Source organism: Cucumis melo, chromosome 5 (genome assembly GCF_025177605.1).
Source record: "Cucumis melo cultivar AY chromosome 5, USDA_Cmelo_AY_1.0, whole genome shotgun sequence".
NCBI lineage: Eukaryota > Viridiplantae > Streptophyta > Magnoliopsida > Cucurbitales > Cucurbitaceae > Cucumis > Cucumis melo.
In genome coordinates this window covers 26,444,011-26,465,527 of record NC_066861.1, presented here as the reverse complement: position 1 = coordinate 26,465,527, position 21,517 = coordinate 26,444,011, and the positions used below count along the sequence as shown (strand labels likewise).

At 29.9% G+C, this 21,517-nt stretch overlaps 3 protein-coding genes across 5 annotated transcripts; 1 reads left to right on the top strand and 2 right to left on the bottom strand.

The window, feature by feature from the left end:
* Positions 1–1,091: 1,091 nt before the first annotated feature.
* On the bottom strand, positions 1,092–4,935 carry LOC103494607 (uncharacterized). Of its 2 annotated transcripts, none has more exons than XM_008455882.3 (5): positions 4,769–4,935; positions 3,691–4,046; positions 2,025–2,344; positions 1,538–1,710; positions 1,092–1,434 (listed from the first exon to the last, which is right to left on the bottom strand). In XM_008455882.3, the coding sequence occupies exons 1-4, from the start codon at positions 4,848–4,850 to the stop codon at positions 1,584–1,586; spliced, it is 885 nt and encodes a 294-aa protein (XP_008454104.1). In that variant the 5' UTR covers positions 4,851–4,935; the 3' UTR covers positions 1,092–1,434; positions 1,538–1,583. The 2 variants fall into 2 exon arrangements, with proteins under 2 accessions (XP_008454104.1, XP_008454094.1); XM_008455872.3 differs by having other exon boundaries at positions 1,092–1,421.
* A 2,527-nt stretch (positions 4,936–7,462) lies between these two features.
* LOC103494595 (dormancy-associated protein homolog 3) lies at positions 7,463–9,624 on the bottom strand. Of its 2 annotated transcripts, none has more exons than XM_008455860.3 (3): positions 9,408–9,624; positions 8,863–9,021; positions 7,463–7,882 (listed from the first exon to the last, which is right to left on the bottom strand). In XM_008455860.3, exons 1-3 carry the CDS (start codon positions 9,523–9,525, stop codon positions 7,782–7,784), a joined length of 378 nt encoding a protein of 125 aa, XP_008454082.1. In that variant the 5' UTR covers positions 9,526–9,624; the 3' UTR covers positions 7,463–7,781. The 2 variants fall into 2 exon arrangements, with proteins under 2 accessions (XP_008454082.1, XP_008454074.1); XM_008455852.3 differs by having other exon boundaries at positions 7,463–7,878.
* Positions 9,625–16,364: 6,740 nt separating this feature from the next.
* LOC103504431 (GDSL esterase/lipase At5g03980-like) lies at positions 16,365–18,004 on the top strand. The gene is made up of 5 exons (XM_051085367.1): positions 16,365–16,620; positions 16,720–16,935; positions 17,042–17,190; positions 17,296–17,569; positions 17,681–18,004. Exons 1-5 carry the CDS (start codon positions 16,365–16,367, stop codon positions 17,896–17,898), a joined length of 1,113 nt encoding a protein of 370 aa, XP_050941324.1. The 3' UTR covers positions 17,899–18,004.
* Positions 18,005–21,517: the final 3,513 nt, after the last annotated feature.

Genomic DNA, 21,517 nt, shown 5'->3' with positions numbered 1-21,517 from the left:
AAATGTGATTGGTAAAAACAGAAGGAAAGATGAAGTTGTTTAATAAATACGCAAATTTTAATAGTGTGTAACGATTCTTCTTGTATAATGATTTTGACCACAATTTAGTTCTTGTATCGATAATAAATACTTCGTAGTTTGTTTGATGATTATTTACGCAACTGTTTTGTGAGTATTATGGGAGAAAATATTCAATTCTTTTAGTATATATTTATTGATGATTTTCTTTTATTTAAGAATAAAGGTCACTCTCTACTATAGATGCTTATTTGGTTTATACAAAGTTTCGATCTAATAAATGAGAAATCCAATATTCTTTTCAAACATTTAGTTTTTTTTTTTAAAATGTCTATTAGATTAGAAAAAAGATAAATTAAGATTTAACCGTTTTTTAGTGGTTATAGCTTTCTATCGTGATGGTTTTTTGATTTGGAAAAATGGTTTTTTGAATGGCATTGTCTCTTTGGTTCATGATGAAATGGTTAGAGAGTAGTAGATTTATGGTGTTATTATTTGTTGCCTTAAAAAAGAGAGAACCTATTAAACAATTTTGAAGTTTAGAAAGCAAATATGGATTTCTTGAACAAACTCATAAAGTAGTCAAGAATTCTCATCTAAACTCTAACAAACAAACTTCGTCTTGGGTGGAGGGTCATTTTCACTTGATCACTGAACCAACATCCCACCACACAAAGTCATCCCATTCTCTAATCAACAAAGCGGAAGAAAGCAATAAATATCAAAACTAAGGTGACGTTTATCCCCGTGAAAAGGCGATTGATCGACCACTTTTTGTTTACTTATGTTATGCAATTGTATTGGTATATGAGATTCTAATCCAAATATGTAATGAAATAATACAATCCAATTGATGAGTTGAAGATGCTCGATCTATTTTTTTTTTTTTAATTTTGACATCTTTATCGTTGTTACTAATGTTACTGGACTTCTTGAGATGGAGGTAGTGGTAACAATATCGGTAAATTCATAATTTTATGGATACATAATAAGAAGACAATCCAATTACGTTTGCGATTCAAGCTCATTATCATTGATCCGTCAACAGAATACATAAATTTTAATCAGTTTGGTAAAGGTGAATGTTAAAAAATTTATCAAGTTAAATGAAAGCTGCTTCATCAGTTCAGTACACATCGACAAACTGTTACTCTCACCAAAAATTCATCTATGAGAAAAATCCTTCTCTACAAAAGGATAAAAACTGAATATGGCTGATTTTGATAAGAGATTTATCTTAAATACACAATTCAATAGTAATTATCACAATATCCAGTTCTTCCTACAATTGTACAGCTACATCATAACTCATTTTTTATCTTCTCTCTTTCATTGAAATGGAAGAACAACTACGGCTGCCACTTTTCAAGCATTAGAACTGTTGGAGAACAGAGTCAATCTTTCTGCAAAAGTGAACTTCAATGAATATAAAAGTGAGAGGAGAAGAGTACGACGAAAAGGCAGATCGAAAAAAGCATTAAGAGGTCAGATAGTTAATAGAAAAGAGGTATAGCTTTACCTCAGAAATAGGCCAAACAAAATGTCTTTAGATGTAAGGTATCAGGTCATCTTCTACTTCCTTTCCTGATTCCTTGGGTACCAAGAGAATTTTGATTCATGGTCGCTTCAATTCTCTTCGTTGCTCGGTGAATGGCAGCATATTTCTGGCGCTGGCTATGGCTTTGCCTTTTGCTGCATTAAAAACAACATAAAAATATAACAGATGGAAACAAGGAAAAAAAAAGTATTAGAACGTTTTGAGTCTTCAACATCAAGCACTACATGGTTTTAACATTTAGCTTGATCGAGTATGAACATAAGCAAGTTATTTTTATATTTCTAACTACACATCGAGTTTTACACATTAAATTACCGGTTCCCATCTTATAGAAGGTAAAACCTAAAGCATGGCCATTGAGAAACTTATAAGAATGGAGGACAATTTTTTTTTTCTCAAGTGTCGTAAAATAAAAGACCATGTAATGAAAATGTTTAGCTTCCCCAACCTTGCAAACAGAAGCCCTGCCGAAAGCACCATGGACCCGATCAGCCACGAAACCTGTTCATGAAAACTCATTTCTTTTACCCATTGCTGGAAATCCTCCAAGATGCCCAAGTAACCTGTTCTTTGGGATGACACTACTGATGGTGAAGTCTTCCATGAATTAGCAATGGAGTCTAGTCTGGCTTTACTACCATAGCAAGAGGTTTCTTCATCAGAGATCTTAACTGAAAAACCTGCAGCGTTGCAGAGGTCCGTACCATTTGAGACCCACTTGGAAGCCCTGCCACACACAAAGTCATTCACTCCGCACGGTGCTAGAACCTGAGGCATAAAGTCTAATCAGGAAATATATCTAATCTCACGTTGTGGCCAAGGTTCAAGAATATGCTTTTACTTCTTATTGTGTTGGTTAAAAGAACATCATGCATACAGAAAAATGGAAGAAACAAACTAATATAATTTTGATGAAGTTCCAATCATATCATAAATTACAGCAAAAATAACCCGGTGCCACACATTTTAAAATTTACAAGGCTAAAGTATTCCTCAACTTTGAACATTGTGTTTATGATAGAACTCTACCTTTGGTATAGAATTTACACTTTTTATTCAAGTATGAATGTGATCTCTTCAGTGATGAATTGATAAACTCTCAATTCATGATACAATCTCCTTGTTCTTCTTCTCTCAAGAAGTAACAAGCTAAACTTCTCTCAAAGATACTAACTTTCCCGCCTAAACCAACCACTATTTATAATCCCCACTAACCGACTTTTAAGATTTTCTATTTACACATGTGTTTACACGTGGGACTTCTCCTTTTTCCTCCTCCTGTAATGAAATCTAATAGGAGGTCTAACAGTTTATAATGTTAGTGAAATTCTAATACGGCATGCTCATCATATAAACTTTTCCTTGAGTTGGAATGATGTGCTCTAAGAAACACGAAAGCTTCAGTTGGCTTACATGTCCACGTACAACACTTGTTGGACTTGGCCCTTCAACACTTGGACTTTGGTAGCACAATAGATACGCATAGGACACTAGTTGTACAAAGTCAATTTAAATTTTAATGCAACATTTGTAGGCATATATAGAACACATATACTAAATTGGCACATAAGAATTTAGAACAAAATAATAAATATTGAAAGCGAAAAATACATCAAACTCACTTTTTATGCATACAATAAATTTCATATGGTATATATTTTTAAAATGTGTCCTAGTCATTTCATTGTTTAGATTTGGAAGAAATGGCGTGCTTCCGTGTTTATTCATGTCCCATATCTTTATTCATGCTTCTTACAATGTACTATATAGCTAAATAGGCTGTCGTATGTCATGTTAATGTTTTGTTGATGACCTTCATAGCAAATACTAAATAGAAGCATAATCCTACATTCAAGAATTAAATACACCTTCTTTGTGCTTAGAGACTAAATTTATAACTAGACCAAAGTTTTACTAGTAATTAGACACTCTTTCTTTTTCCTTCTAAGATGAGTCAAGATCTATGTGCCAAGAAGCGAACTGGCTTTAGAAAACTTATACAGTTAAAATTTTCATGGTTTGGTCACACTCCAAACCTGTTTAGGAAACAAAATCAGCCAAATAAATAAATGAAATAGAATAAAAGAATCACCAGGTCATTACAATCTGCTCACCTGCGTTTTAGCATCAACAGAAAAGTAAGCATCAGAACAAGCTTTGAAGACTCTGTCGCAGAAAGAGGCACATATTAGAGGAGGTCCGGGTTGAACACCAACTTGTGGATCACATATTGAGCACTCCAGAAGTTCCCATAATTGCAAGCATTCGTGGTTGGCTTCCCCTGCTGAAGCTAGCTTCCTAACAGAAAGCAAAGCCGGGTGTGTTTGAGCTACACCACAGCAAGTCCTCTTTCGAAAAACTCGGCAAAGTGTCAAATCTTGTGCTTTGCTGACCTTACTAGGAGGTTTTCCTTCCGATGAGAAGGGTGCAAAACGACCACCTTGCGAAATACAGACATCATTTGATTCACCTACAAGAAAAAAACACAATTCTGTAAAAACGAATCCTATTTGCAACAGAAAGAACAAAGAGGTCAATTAGTATTCCTCATAAGCCAAACTTTTACTATAAATGTGAAACGTGATACACGTCATTCAGTAAACAAAATAGAAAAAACAATGAAAAATACTACATAGCTATGACCACCTTCCATGTAAACCAAATCACGAATACGCAGGGAAGTACAACCTTGAACAATAAATTCTTAGTTCAATACGATGAAAGAATCTACTTATTCAACTAAGAAATAAGATAGATATAACGCCAAAGTTCATCCATATTGACACAACCAAGCCAACCAATAGATTCACAAGAAAGAAGTATCTGCCACAAGTTTTTTTTGTTATATAACAAAAGAAAATTCTCTACTCATCGATAGAAGGCTGATTCCAGAGATTTAAAATAAAAATCATTTCACCATATATAAAACAAACGAGTCAACAAATTGGAAAGACCATCATCTAAATTTCAGAAAATCACACATGAAGTATCCAAAAATTCTTTAGATGCAAAACCCAGGTGTTATCTCCAGAAATCATCCACAATCAGTAAAATTATCACCAAATACACTACAGTTCGACACAATCCGAAATCATTTAGTAATGAATCTAACATGAACACAAGACTGATACAGACATCATGTTACAGGAACAGGCGAGGGAGGAAATGAAGGAAGAAATAGAATCAGTTTACCAGATGAAAAGGGAAGCAGGAGATTGAAATTAAGCAGCATGAACAATTGCCAAATATTTATATTCTTTGTCCTTTCCGCCATTTTTGAAGACCCTTCGGTGAAAATTTTCAGTTTCGCTAAAACAGAGAAAGAAGACGACGCTTTGGATTTGTAGAGGGACGGACTTTTTTTTGGTATCAATGGATACTCCACAACCAAGGCCCAATTAAATATATTTTGGGGCTAATTTATTTGAAGCCCATTAGATTTGGGTTTTCGTTATTAATGGGCCTTAATCCTATTCATGAATTGGCAATTGATTACTATATTGAGTGTAAAGTTTGTTATATGATTTAACTTTTTTTTTTTCCATAGTCGTAAATGTAACGATTATATTTAAGTATATAACAACAATTAAAAAGATGATAAGTATAGTAAAATTTGTTAAAATCTATCAATGATAGAAGTTTATCACTGATAGATCATGTAGTAAATGTTGGTCTATCACTGATAAACTAAAGGAGTTTATCAAAAATATTATCACATACTTAATAATTATATTAAAAATTGTTGCCCATTATAATTATCCCTAATTTTACGTACGTAAACGAACTATAGGCATATAAATTTAAAGTAAGTTATAAGCTAAACTTAAGGTCTCCCTTCTACTTTCATCTTTAAACTTCCGTTTATTAGCAACTTTTCATGGACAAATATTTAAATTATAATAAAATAATCACGTGTCACTAATTTTGAATTTGTATGAGTTAGTTAGTTAAGCATCATTTAGTAAGCATTTTATTTTTTGTTTTTGTTTTAAAAAATCAAACATATTTTCTTTTCGTAGTTTACACAGATTTGGATCTTTCTTAAATCTAATAGTAGAAAATTATTTTCTTTTTAATTTTCAAAGTTTGACTTGATTGTTAGTAGAATATGTACGACAAACAAAGAAAGTTGAGAGTAAAAGTAATATCTATAGGCTTAATTTTAAAAAATAAAATTTTTAGTTTTTAATTTTAGTTTTTAAAAATGAATATGTTTGGTAACTAATTCATTTTTTTTAAAACAAGATTTTCTTTTAAAATAATTATGAATGAATATTGAAAATTAAAAAAAAAAACTTTTTTCTTTTTAAAATCGATTACATAAAGAAGAAATATTAAAACAAAAACAAAAGTACTTTCCAAATAAGACCATAATAATTTGGTAGGCTCACAAGAATAGGTATGTAGATAAACATTTAAATACAATCAAGAGCTAGAAGTAGTTTTAAATCAAATGCTTTAGTGATGTAACAAATTTGAGAAAATGACAAAGTTGCATGAAACCAAATATCTTGAAATCAATTATTGATTGGGATCCACTAATAGTTTTAGGAGTGAAATAAGTAAATCCCTAATGGTAATAGAAAAGAAAATGTGGTGGCCATCTAAAAATACCATATTCCAAAAAGTGTATCAAATGCCAAAGAAAAGTACAAGAAATGCCTACCATAAACATCAAAACATATATTCAAAACTATGTTGATAAGGACCTTCACTCAAATTATTTTCTTTTTCGACAAATTATCCTTCCAAATTCTACTTTTTTTTAAAAAAAATTTTATAATTATTATATATATATATATATATGCGTGCTTCAAATGTTAATAAAATTATCAATAAAATGTCAAATTTTTATATATTTTTTTATTAACTTATTTCTAATACAAAAATCATTAAATTACACTTAAAAGGTATAAAATTAATGAAAATAATAATACTTTAAAGATATTTACAATTTATAGCAAAATTTATAATTTAGAAATTCGATTAACGATAGAAAGTATGCACACTAGACTTTAATATTCCATCGATGTCAAATAGTAACTATTACTTGTATAAACTTTTGCTATATTTTATTAATCATGTGATTTCATTTTAAGGTTACATCATTTTTATATGGTTATGATGTGATATACACAACTATATATGATCAATAAAGTTTGGATCTATTTCTTCTTTTAAGTTAAAAAAGAATCAAATACATAATCGTCTTTTTAAGTTTAAAAAAAAATTAAATATATGATTGAATAAACTCGCAATAACGTATATTTAGCTACCTACTTAAAAAAGAAAACCTTACTTTGATTTTTTCTTTCTAGATTTAGATGATTAAGCTTTAAAAAATCTACGCATTGTAATCCTTGAAATTTAGTTGTAGTTAATTTAGTAGTATGATAACTACAACGAGAAGTTCCACAACCAATAAAATATGGAAAGTAAAATAAAATATACAAACATTCCACATTCCAGAATTTTTTGATGTGTTACATATTATACACGATATCAAAATTTTTATAAATATACGATGGATTCGTGATAGATCAAAGTAGACCATCATTGAATCTGTCCCTATCAAGATGGGTAGAATTAATAGTCCAACTTGATCAATACACAATAAATAATAAAAAGATGAAAACTTTTTTTTCTTTTTGGGTGTTATTATTACCATCAGTACTTGACAATTCCCCTAAAGCATTTACAGAATAAAAAAGCAAAAATCAACACAAAACACTCGATGGAATTGCAATTAAAGAGCATCTGTCCAAAGAATTGATTTGGGGATTTGTGGCCACCACCCAAAAGACAAGAGTGCTGTTTTGCATTTATCAAGCAATGTCCAATTGAAATTGAAAGACAATCCACAAACAAAAGAAGAAGAGGCCCACATACAAAAAAGAAAGAACTACCCTTTCTCATTCCACTAACAAAACCAACAACAGTGACTACCTAAAAAGTTCAAATATGAATATTTACATATTAGTACTAATTTGACTATAATACCCCTCATCATCTCTACACATTTTCCAAGATCATCTTCCTCCTTCCTACAAGACTTTTTTTGTTCCTAACAAACTACCTTTCTGAATTTCATATCGCCATACTTAGATACTACAGCAGCCGCATATTACAGTACACAAAAATTACATAAAGTGAAGAAATATTCACTGAGGGAGAATATAAGAGAGATCAAGAAAAGCTTTAGATCTCACATGTTGTGAGGAGAAGAAGGGCTCCCGGATCCACCATCGGTTGTCTTTGTGTATAACTCGGAGATCGACCTTCTTCGAAACCGGAAGGATTCTCTACCTCCAAAAGAGAGAAATTACTTATAAACAAACACAAATTGAAAGAAGCTACACATGAACTCAATTTCTCAATCTGTGTTTGCATCAAATGTTAATGACTAAACAATTTCCCAATATGACAATCTCTTAAATCATCCAACCAAATCAAAGAGATTATCCTATAAACAAGCACAATTTGTAGGTACTTTTTTGGAAGAATCGGAGACTAGACACTAAGCTGTGAAACATCAAACAAAGTTACAAAGGGAAGTTTTCAAGATTTGATGAATTCCCTGATGACATCATCACAGAAAATTCAACCCATAAGAGCAAAATCTTATCAGTCAGAAGAGTAATAATGATCATCCGTCTGCAATAATGTTTCAACAAGATCCAGATTTTTAGTTTGACTAACATGCATGTTTATGAAGTAAGCCCTACGTTTACAACCACTACTCTCCACCTACTCCCATCAAACTTTTTGTAACAAAGAAGCAGATCCACACGAAATCTTTTTACTTGACAAGACCTCCCAACCAACAAACAAGGGAACCCACTTTCCACTCCAAAGAGCAGAAGAATAGTGGTGCAAAATGATCCAATTTTCCACATTAGAGATCTATGATTATGTCCACAAGAAGAAGCAGACAATGAATTGAAAACGATTGAACTGAAAGATGCTAAGGATTCCCCATAGATATGACAAACCATTGCATTCGCTATTCTATGGAGTATGGAGATCAAATTTAAACGAACAGAAGGGCTTTTCAATGGAACCATAATCTGAAATTCCGGCTGAATTAGAACAAGCATTCACGTGCTTGTCAAATCATGAAGACGCTATCAATAAAGAACAAAAGTCACTCCCTCGCGTAATTCATTCCAGCTTGTACTGGCAAGATAAATCATAACCATTTGGGTATTTTTTTGGATTCTAAACGAAGGACATATTGGTCACTTCAGATAAAGCGAAAAGGTAAAAGGAACGACTCTGTTTCTTACCAGAAAAGGGAGACGCCGGAGAACTGGATCCGGCCGGTGAAATAGGAGGCGAACCGTTCTGATATCCTGGAGGCCTTACTATCATAATACTTCTTGTGATCCTCACCGGCGATTCTGAAGAATCTTCTCCGTATGATCTAGCGCTGCCACCATCGAGCTCTGATCCAAAAAGAGTTCATTAAAAAAAAAATACAAGAAAAATAAGAAAAGTCAACGAGGAAACTATGAAGTTTGAGGTATCGATTGAGCATATTTTCAGTTCAAAAGCGTAGATCCGCCAAATTGCAACATAAATCCGAGCTGCCGGCTATTTCTTAAGCAAAATCAACAGTATGTTTCTCATTAAGCGATTTATAATTATAACAAGAAATTAGAATCTCAATTGGATCGGCGTCCAACACTTTAAACACTTTTAATCAAGAAAAATCAAATCGAATACTCAATATTCCATGATTGTGTTATGATTAGGGTTTTGAGTCGAAGTTTATCGAGTTCGATTAAGTGTCCGCCATGGCAAGCAGTGGAATAAAAAGGCCATAGCATACCCTTGCTGCCGGAGCTAGGTCGACCAGAAGACGTTGAGTGTTTCCGAAGCTTGCCGAGGCCACTTTCCGGCCGCGGTCCGGCGACGGTATCGTCCCAGAGCTGTTCGAGTAAGCCCATAAGGAACTGCGAATCAGAGAGAAGAGAAGAAATGGGCGGAGGTTGAAGTCCCGACACGGCGTAGAAAGTTGCGGGAGTGAGTATGGAGGAGCTTAGAAGGGGCAGTGGGAGCGATATTTAAAGAGAAATTAGAGGGGTTAAACATCGAACAAGTCGTCCAAGGGTAGAGATGAAATACACACCGTTGGATTGATCTTTGAGACAATGGGTTGGACGGCTGATAAGAGGTGACGTTGAGGATAAGAACGATTTGACAAGTGGACCCTACAACTCGGGGGTTCTTAAAGATAATTAAGTGACACGTGGACTTAGGGTAGTAGAGTGTGGGGCCGGTTTTGTCAGACGGTAAAGTACTAGAATACCCTTAAGTGAAGATACTTACGAGGGGCAGTAATTTTAAAAAAATGTGATTTTTTTTTTGTCACTTATTAACCTATCAAAACTTCATTAGTCAAAATATCGTGGTAAATAAAGGATGTTTGCAAAAATATCAAAAAAAAAAAAAAAATTGATATCATAAAATCTATGTCATTATACTTTTTAAATTACAAAATAAGTAAATTAAACGGACGACAAGAAGAATAATAAAATATAATATTTACTTTTGATAAATGATAATTTTATTTTCAAATTGGTAAAATAGCATAAAAGTTAATTTTAAAATAATAAATAGGACAACTATACCTTAAATACTTCTACCTACCTGACAAATTAGATTTCTAAATACAATGGTAACAAAAACCATAAATATCTTATAATTAATACAAATTATGCACACTCTTGAATATTCTAATTTTTTCAAAAAAAAAAAAACAGACAATTTCTGGAAAACATCACATCTTCTGTATGCAACCACTTCACTTTTCCAAGAAAACTCTAGAATTTTTTTGAATCTTCTCTTTTCCTTCGAAAAATAAGATCGCTTTCTCCCTTCCTTTTTTAAAGGCTTTCCACCGTCACTTAAGATACGCGCGACCATCTCTGTTCTCTCATGTTGCGATGACTTTTAGGATTGCTTTCCACTGGCCCTTTTAAGATCGCTCCACCGTTCCTTTTAAGATCTCTTTCCACCGGCTTTCGTTCTTTTGTACTCTTTTGTTCGTTCTTCAACCTTCTGTTCGTTTTCTGTAGGTAGATTGCCAACTATCGGTGAGTTATTTCGTTTGAACGCTTTTGTTCGTTCTTCAACCTTTGATTTGTGCTCTATTCTCACATCTTCCGTAGGTAGATAAAAAATACCCGGTCCTCAAATTTTCTTCTTAAGATTTGTCCCTGGTTCTAACATTCTTCAAATTTTCAAATCGCTTTCCACTGGCATCTGTTTTCGATTTTGTTCTTGACTGGTGTTCTTCTATTTTGAAAATATAGTACTAACTTTTTTTTTCACTTAAATGTTAAATTTATAGATAGATATATTTATATTTTATTTGTTTAATTTAATCTTCCTAAAATAAAGAACATAAAATGTAAATAGATATGCTTTTTATTTTAGGAAGATTAATTAGGATTTGTTGTGTAGTTGTAAATATATATTGTCCTTAACAATTTTTATAAATTGTAGAGAATACAAAGATGAAAAAGAGGAAAAGAGATGTCAAAACAAGAACAAGTGATCGGTTAAGAGCCGCGGGGATCATTGGTTCTAAGAAACGATTGCCAACTGGATTTCAAAGTCTGTCGAGTTCTTTTGAGGAGGTACAAATACGGGATATTTCCAATATCCATCCATGAATAGATGTAACAATTTATGACCGTAAAATAAAGGAAAATTTACATAGATGAACTAAAATAAAAGGCCAAATAAAATATGGGTACTTTTTTCAAAACGAAAAAATAACATTTTGCTTATGTCATTACTGTATAAAATTATAGCTGTATAAATCTTTCCTTCTTCTTTTTTCTTCGTTTTACGACTTCTTTCTGTTTGTTCTTTTCTTCTTTGTTCTTCTTTTTTCTTTTACAATTCTTTTCTTTGCATTTTTTACATTTGTTCTTCCGTTTTTAACTTTTTGTCTTTTGTGTCCTTTTTTTTTGCATTTCTACTATTTTCTATTTATTATTTATTTATTTAAGTATTAAGTATCAAGGGACAAATATATATAACATAAATAAAACGTAGAGTATTGAGCATCAAGTAGATAGTATTTAGTATCTAGTATCTAGCTAGTAGATAATGCAGATCATATAGTATAAAGCATGAAGAGCATGGAGCATATAGATAATCAAGTATCGTGCATCAAGTAACGTTCTCAGTTGCAAGCGCACAGATGATTTTCAGGGGCGAATTAAGAAATTCACAGAAATGCTAAAGCAAGCAGTAGACCACTTTTTATTCACTCTTAAAAATGAGTCATTTTTCGTTTGGGCCTTCAAATGAAAACCATCTGTACGAATAACTTTGAAACAAGAAAGCAATTTTTTACCGCCATAGAAAAGGATTAGGGCTTCAATAATTCTTTTAGTAAATATTTATTTATATTTTTAATTTTGAGGGTTTGGTACTCATATAAATGTCATTTGGATAAAATTCTCTAAGTGTTTATCAACATTTTGTTTACACTTATAAATACTTGTTTAAATATTTAAAAAATCAATTTAAAAATGTCCTAAGATCATGAGTTAATTGTGAAAACCTTACGATTTTATCAATTAATTAATTCAATTCTCGAGCTTTTGTAAGTGAATTAACCTTGACTTTTAATTAAGATACCATTTAAAAATCATAAACGAATTATATAATTCTAATAACTCGATGATTTAAATAATTTAAACATTCATAGAAGTATATATATAATACACGTGTGTAAGAATAAATGTATTTATCAATTTTCAATGGTAACTTTAATAGACATAGCCTAAATTATTCATTAATCAGGACAATTAAGAAGTTAAATTTAAATACATAAATTTTCGTGGAAATTGATAATCATTAGTTCAAGATTTTAATTGATTCATGTTTAACATCTGTATATATATTATCTTATTTATTAGAAGAAGTGTGGATGATAAGTACATGTTTAACTGTTGATGTTGTTTGTTGTCACACAACGTGTAACACAATACACGTAAACAGTGAACATGAATTTATCATTATCAGCAGATTAAAGTTCATTTCAACGAATATGATCATAAAGCATGTTTTACGATTTGTATCATTATTTTTATTCTTACAATAATAGTACATGCATGTCAATTGTCATTAACAGGTTGGGAGAGAAAAACGTGGCTAACAGAAAGGGGAAAAAGAGAGAGAGAGAAGAAGAAGAAGAAGAAGAATTGTAGTGATGCAAAAGAGAGGCTGCTAAACATTGTTTAGGTGAATTTTCATGGTGCCAAATATATCCCATCATTGTCATATGAACTAATACTTTTGTCCAATTTTCATGATTAATTGCATTATATATCAAACTTAATAATACACCATTTGATTATATTAATGATGGTAGGACCAAAAAAAAGTGCTTCAAAGTTGACTAAAAATTACAATTTTCCATAAAAAATACAAATGAATATATATATATATATATATATATATATATATATATATATATATATATATATATATATATATATATATATATATATATATATATATATTCATTTGTCTATTTAACTTTACTTCATAATGACATATTTTCTCTATAATTTTATAATATATTAAAAATGTTAGTAACGATGAAAATTTCTATTTCTTCTTCTTTGCTCTTATGTCTTTTTCGTAAATATGTGTTTCATACGACTCTTAGAAAGTTTAAGAATTTTTTTAGATTAACTAATGAAAGAAAAGTTATTTAAATACACTCTAAGGACGGTAGAGAGATATTAAAATAAGATATACATTTTTCTAACACGGTGCATGCATATTTATACATTGAATTAATCGTTACATCTATTCATGTATGTATGTATTGTTCGTGTTCCACATATATAAAACGATGATTTTTCATGTTTAGGTATCTTGATAGTTATGAATTTAATATTAAATATTCATACTAAGTTTTTTTGGCACGAAAAAAATAATAATAAATAGTAAAATATGAAATTCATAAACCCAACCATAACACAAATACACATTATAAGTATTTGTAAAATAATACAAAGTTAAAATCACAAGACATATTAAACCATTTTTTTATTCAACATGAATTAATATGTTAATTAATAGATCAATAACTATCGTTCTTCTATTTTAATAAACCTATAAATAGAATTACTTTGTTTTTAACCTAAAATGTTCGATTATAAAATATCAACCTTCAATTTTCCAACATATCAATTATCATTAAAATTATTTTCACTTTAACGTAAAATAAATTATTCAAACGACACATCCAAGAAAATATCATGATATAGTTAGAGATATTTAATTTGGAATATATATATATAATTGAGTTACATTATTTAATAACTTAGGCTTAGTCACGTTATAAAGACATAAAATTTAAATTATTGGGGTAATACACTTTCATATAGATGGTTTGTTTCTTATGAAACCAAATATATATATATATATTATGATGTGCAGTTTATATTTAATAGAAAAGGTTAGTATAATTTATTTAAGGTTGGATATATACTTTTCAAATTTGTTATGATGTATACCTAACAAAACAAAATTTGATATTAAATTATTTAAGAAGAACTTTAATGTTAAATTAATACAACTGACCATTGGATTACATCAATTAAAATAATTTGAAATTCAAGTGAGACTTTTGTGATATTAAATTATTAATTTTACAAAGTTCAATTTAAGTGAATTGATTGAACTTCTCCTGTGATTCTTCTTTTAAATATACTATTTTGAACATAATTGTAACGTTTTTCGTAGAAACCTATTTGTTTGTCTTAAAGGTTTATTAGAGTAAAAATTGTTTTTGCAAATGAAAATTTTTTAGATCATCTGACATAGAATTTCTCCAAACTAAACACACTTTACTTTGGAGTTTTTATGATTGAGCTACCAAAAATGAATATACGTCTTGTTAATTGGTGTAGATATAGTGACTTTCAAATCTTTTATAATTTTATTTTTATGGTTTCAGGATCTCTTTCGTTTAGATGTGATTTTGGTTCAGTAATAATGTTGTAACAATAGTACACTTTTTTTTTTTATCTCAAATAATTCTAGTTTGAACACTAATTTCAAAGAATATTCCCCTCTCTAAATCTCAAAGACAATAGAAGTAGTTTTTAATTAAATCACTCGGGTGAATAATTGTTTTAAATGAGAAATTTGCTGAAAATATTTTCGAATGTTACAAAATATCATTGTTTTTTTAGTGATAATAATAGATGTCTATCAATATCTGTTGTAGTCTATTATTGAGACAAATATAGCAAAATATCACTAATAAGAAAATGAACGTTTTGCTATATATATGTAAATAATTCAGCAATTCATTTTTCTATATTTAAAAATAACATCATTGATTGAATGTCAAAACTCATGGACATACTAATTTGTGTGCTTTTTGTTGACTAACTTATGGAAAAAACTTAGGTGCTTTTTTAGGTTGGATCAAAAGACGAGGATAGTCTAAAAATATTTTGTTATAACGTGACAATTATTTATTTGTTTTTTTTTTCTATTTAGATCGATAAAGAACAACAAAATATGAAATTATGTACATAGTATTGCATCTAATCATTGTTTGAAAAAGAGTAACTGGTTTTTATAATCATTACTAAAAAACTAATTTGAATTTTTTATGATAATATATTTTAAGAAAAACAAGAAATGAAAGACAACCACTCATAATACATAACAATATCAAAGTTTAAACATAACTCGATTGAATTAGACAAATATCATCCACAAAATCTTTGACACTAATATTGATAGTTTAATATCCATAGTAAGACAACAATAATGATAATGTTACATTCCGTTGAAACTCCAACGAGAGTCCAAAGAATTGGCTCTGTCTGATGAAAAGTATTTCGTAATTAAACGTAAATAAATTTCATAGAATCCATCATCGAAATGTTACATATGTTCGACCTACATTCCACATGTTATTAAACTAAAAAGAAAACATGTTAATTGCATGTGGTTCGAACTCCAATACTAGCGTGCACTATGTGTGATTATAAAGTGAAAATGCATTATTGATAAACTTTAAAATTTGTTAGAGAGTGAAACCTTTCGAGTCAAGTTAAAATTCAAAAGTTAATATGGGTATAGATTTTAGAAATAAATTATAACTTCTTAAATTATATTTCTAACCTACTAAGGATGGTTGCAATTTTTTTTTCATTAAGAAAAAAAAAATACAGGAATCAAATGCATTTATTTTAAAATTTGAGTACGAAAAAATTATTATTTTAAAAAAATATATAGCAAATAACACAATTTAGAAAATAAACTAAAATATAGCATAACGGTAAATACAGTATATGTCGACTAGTTCGACTCTAGTAATTCTTTTTAATGACTAAACTATCATCGATAGTTGATATTTTTTTTATTAGATATACAATTATTTTATCTTTGTACTATAAATTTTATTATTTTTGGTCTAAATGTAAAAAATACCATAAAAAAGTTAAAAATGTAATTTCCAACATATTGTTAAATAATATACTCTCACATAAATTTAAACATTTATCGGTTCCATAATTTATAAATTAAAAGAATACGTTTTAAATAATATTTGTTATCGGAGATTTCGGAAATTTTCCCACTCCTTGAAGGATTAGGAAATTAATTAAACCGAAAATACTACAAATCCGAAAAGGATGAGGAAGAAATAATAATTGAAGCTATAAAATAAACCACTCATCATTCCCTCCCTTCATCACTTCTCTCTAACTTCAAACACAATAAGCATTCATCAATGGCGGTTTCTACCAAATCTTCTTTCTCTCTTTTTCTTCTTTTTCTCATTCTTGTTTTGGGATCGTCCAAAGCTCATCCACTTAAGTCTTGTATGTTCGACGCTATATACCAACTCGGCGACTCAATCTCCGACACCGGAAATCTCATTCGTGAAAACCCCAACACTCCCTTTTCTCATCTTCCCTATGGTCAATCTTTCTTCAACAATCCCACCGGTCGATGCTCCAACGGTCTACTTATGCTTGATTTCTTTGGTAAGCATGACCTTCCATGTATATTCTATACATGTTTTTAGCTACTGTTTTCATATGTCGCGAACTAATTATAATAACGATGACTCGATGTATTTGTAGCTTTAGATGCTGGACTTCCTTTGGTGAGTCCTTACTTGAATAAAGATGGTTCGATGGATCATGGAGTCAACTTCGCAGTGGCTGGTTCGACAGCTTTACCTTCTCAATATCTTTTTACAAATTACAAAATTTTATCTCCAGTTACCAACTCTTCTCTCGACCATCAACTTGATTGGATGTTCTCTCATTTCAACTCTATTTGTCACAATCAAAGAGGTGACTGATTAATTAACATACTAGCTACTTACATTTACATATACTAAGATTAATTTGTGTTTCGATGATGTAATGTTTTGATGTTTTCATCTATATTTATGCGTAGATTGCAACGAGAAATTAAGAAGTGCTTTGTTCTTGGTGGGTGAGATTGGTGGCAATGACTATAACTATGCATTATTCCAAGGCAAAACTATTGAAGAGGCCAAAGACATGGTACCTGATGTTGTTCAAACCATTAAGAGTGCCGTTGAGGTATATATATGTTCATTTTGTCTAACAATATAACATAGATGATATATATCCCATATATGAATGCATGAGATGATCACTGTCTTTCTTTTGCTTGTACCTTTGTAGAAAGTAATTAGCTACGGTGCTACTCGAGTTGTTGTTCCTGGAAACTTTCCAATTGGATGCTTCCCTATCTATCTTACTGGATTCCATACTAACGATACATCCGCTTACGACGAGCTTCACTGTTTAAAGGATTTGAATGGTTTGGCAACCTATCATAACAATCAAATCAAGCAAACTATTGAAGTACTCAAGAAAGAGAATCCACATACCGTTATCGTATATGGTGATTATTACAATGCATTTCTATGGATTATTCGTCATGCTTTCGTTCTAGGTACGTAATTTTTTCTCTCCTAGCTACTAACTCTCGATTAAAACATTTCTCAATCTAATTATAATTTTTGATCTACTTAATTACTTATATAAATATGTAAAAAACGTACAGGATTTGATGAAGGATCATTGCAAAAATCATGCTGTGGGATTGGAGGAGAGTACAGGTTTAACCTGATGCAAATGTGTGGAGTAGAGGGAGTTGAAGTTTGCCCAAATCCTAATGAACATATCAGTTGGGATGGAGTCCATTTGACACAAAGCACTTACAAGTTCATGACACATTGGCTCATCCATGACATTTTTCCTAAATTGCATTGCATTGTTTAGTCTTTTAATTTCCAACTATGTATATGGTGGTGTTTTTATTTTATGTTTTGTAATTGAGTTAGAAAATTACATAAACTTCTGAATTTTATTAATAAAGAATCACTTTTGCTTTCACCTTTTCGTATATTGCATTGTTTAATTTTTATTCTTGTGGCGATGGTGTGTGTTTTAATGTTCTTTTTTTAATGTTAATTTATTTAGTTGAAACGAGTTTAACTTAATTAATTAATATATATATATATATATGCTTTAATGCGATTTAAAAATTTTATGGTTTGTATAATTTTAGTTATAAAAAAGATTAACAATCAAGATGATTGTGAAATCAACAATTAAGAAATATGATTTTTGCTAAACCCTAAACCCTAAACTTTTAAAAAATCAACAAACCTATCTTACACTTTTTCTTCTTCTAAATGTTCTTTTTTTTTTTTTAAGAAATAGAACCTGAATAATTAAAAGTAATAAAATCTTCATTCTTCTCTTCTTTATATCACTGTCGATATCATGGTTCAACTTTACATTGAGAAAAATCTTGATAAAAATAATTATTGCAATTTGGTAGCACTTTTAACATTAATAATTTGTGTATATCAACGTTTTAAAAAAAAATCTAGTGATAGACTTTATCATTATAGGGCTCCTATCAATGATATAGTTTATCACTAATGATAATGAATTTGATCTAAATTTTATTTGCACATGCTACTAAGAAAATGTACAAAATTATATTGAATCAATTTGTCATCCTATATTCTAACAAAAACAAATTGTCTATCCAAAAAAAGTTATTGAAATAAAACCAATAATTTATTTCTTTTCATTGATAGATTTAGGGAGCCCAACCAAATTTGTGTAGACATTTTCTTAAAAAAAAAAATTAATGTATAGGCATAAAAAAAACTAAATTTTTGTAGACCATAAATAAATTATTCGAATGATATAATTGTAATATCTAACAAACTTATAAAAAGAAACGTTTATTTTTTTTTTTTTTTACGTTTACCTATTTTAGGGTTGGCTATATGGTTTTATCCCATGTATCATTTCACATTAAAAATTAGACTAGCTTACAGAAAATGTCCTCGAACTCTGGTAGGTCTCCGAACTTTTGTAGGTTGTGTTTAAAGTATCCTCTAAACTTTTAAAATTTTTGAAAATGTTCTTAAACTTTCAAGAAGGGTTCAAAAGATCCCTTGCAATGAGTTTTGGATGAAAACAGCTAAAATTTTGTTCAAAAATACGTCTGAAACTATTGAAAAATTTTGTAAGTTCGCTTTCATCTCTTTTGCTGCAATACCCACCCACATTCCGTCTCACATGACTGCCATTCAACTGACAACGTTGTCGTTGTCTCTGTTCAATCGTCAAAGACAGGCAATGGAGTCTTTGAAAATTTTATCTACTCGTTGGTATTGTTGTATTGATTAAAGTTATCGACTGAAGTAACCGAGTTTTGTTGGATAGTGGCATTTGGTATAAGTTTTATTGAGATCAGGAAACGAGATAATTTTCTGGAACATTGTTAATGCTGATTGTGTATCACACAGGGATGGCTCTGATGGCTTCACTGTGCTTCAACTTTGATTTAGTTAAAAGCCATCCTATTTATGCTGTAGAATCTTCCAATTGCACCCTGTTTCTGTTCATTTGGCATGAAACCGCTCATTGTTTTGTTTGTTACCTGCCTACCATTCACATGTACTTGGAAGATGATTGCACTAAGAGATGATATTTTTGTCCTTTATATCTTGTTCTGCAATCAATGTTAGTATTGGGTACTAATTGAGCCATCATTTCTTTTTTTTTTTTGTACTTCTTACAAGTGCAGATCAGTAGAGATTGCCAAGAGCTAGAGCCCTCTATTGGTGAGCATCTGGCTTCTTTGCTTTATCTTGAATCAGATGGTTGACTCATGGTATGCTTATTTAATTTGTTCATTTTGTTTGAAACAGAAAACTTTGAAATAAATTCCCCATAAAGACAAAATAAGGATTACATAGGGAAATGGAATTTTAGGAAATGAATTGATTTATTATTGTGTAATGCTGTGGGATAGCTCTTGATGGATTTTTCAAGTGTGTTTTCTTATTTTTCTGATCAGGCTGTATCAGTAGCAGCAGAATCGAAACGGGAGGAGGAGAAAGCAACGGGAGTTAGTTCTGATATCGGATCTACCAACCCAAGGGAGGGGCAAGGGAATCACGTGGCCACCACAAATTATTAACATATAGTATATTGATATATGTTTTATAAATTTACGTAGGTTAATGAAAGGTATCTTACTAGAGGAAAAAAGAACCAACGATGACAGTAGCTCATACCTAAAATTTGTAATGATTTTAAATTTTTTAAATAAAAAATAAAAATAAAATTCAATTATTTATGTAATTTTATTTTGATATATTTAAAAAAAAAATATCGAATTCTAGATAATTAAGCGTATTTAAATATTTCAAAATTTAGATTTTACCTCCATTTTTATCTCAAATTTAAATTGGAGTCATAAATCTAGCTTTATACCAAGATTGAGGTTTTGTATTTATCTCAAAATTAAATTTGGCTATTTTATCCTAAAATTAAAATTGTTTATTCCAAATTTTTGTGCTAGAAACCTAATCCTTGTCTCAAATTAAAAAGTGGTTTTAAATTTTATAAAAAAAATCATTATCAAATTTAAGTTTTTATTCTGGAATCAAAGTTAAGCCGATAATAAAACCTTAAACTTTTCTTAGATTGACCATATTCCAACATTTATTTCAAATTTAAATCAAACTCATGTATTAAATTCATAGTTTGATTAATTTGATATGTCAAATTGAGCAAAAAAAAAAAAAAAAGTTATCTTCGAGATTGACACACTCATACACGTGCATAAATGTCCAAAGGGGTATTGGTTGAATAAGAAATTTTGAATCAATTACAAATTGGCAGGTTATTTACTAAAATAATTGTTTTGGAATTAACTAAAACTTAACATGTGTCCCAAATTAAATTTAAAGACAAATTGGACAATTCTAACAATGATCAAATTAATTATTTTAGTTCAATTAAATATTATTTACTTGGTTAAAATTCAATTGAGCCTAAAAAACAAATTTAATTTAATCCAAATCCATGTGATTTGGAGCAGCACCAGACCCAAATTCATAAAGCACCTTAGGAAATTGGTCTAGGAGAGAATTTTTAGCTTTTTGGAAGAATTGTCTAATCTAATATGTGTCAAGCAACCTTAAATCACTTAAAACAATAGTAAAATTGATTTTGGGTTATTTTGAGATGGTGAGAATCTTACATAAGAAAAATTAAGGAGATTCACACACCTTATAAGATAGTTATACGTAAAAAAACGTTGCAAATAATTGTATTTATTTTACGATTAATTATACTAAATAAGATGTTTTATAATAAATTAATTAAAAATTTGATTTAAAAGAGAATTTTCTTTAAAAAAATCTATAGTCGAATTCATTTTCGCAGCCTTCAATATAAGTTTAGAAAAAACATTGATTTTTTTTTTCCAAAACCTAAAAGGATTTTAAAATTCAAAACTATTTTCGGAAAGGTATTTGGAAAAAGAAAAATAAACTTATAAATAACTTTGTTGCCATTATTGTTA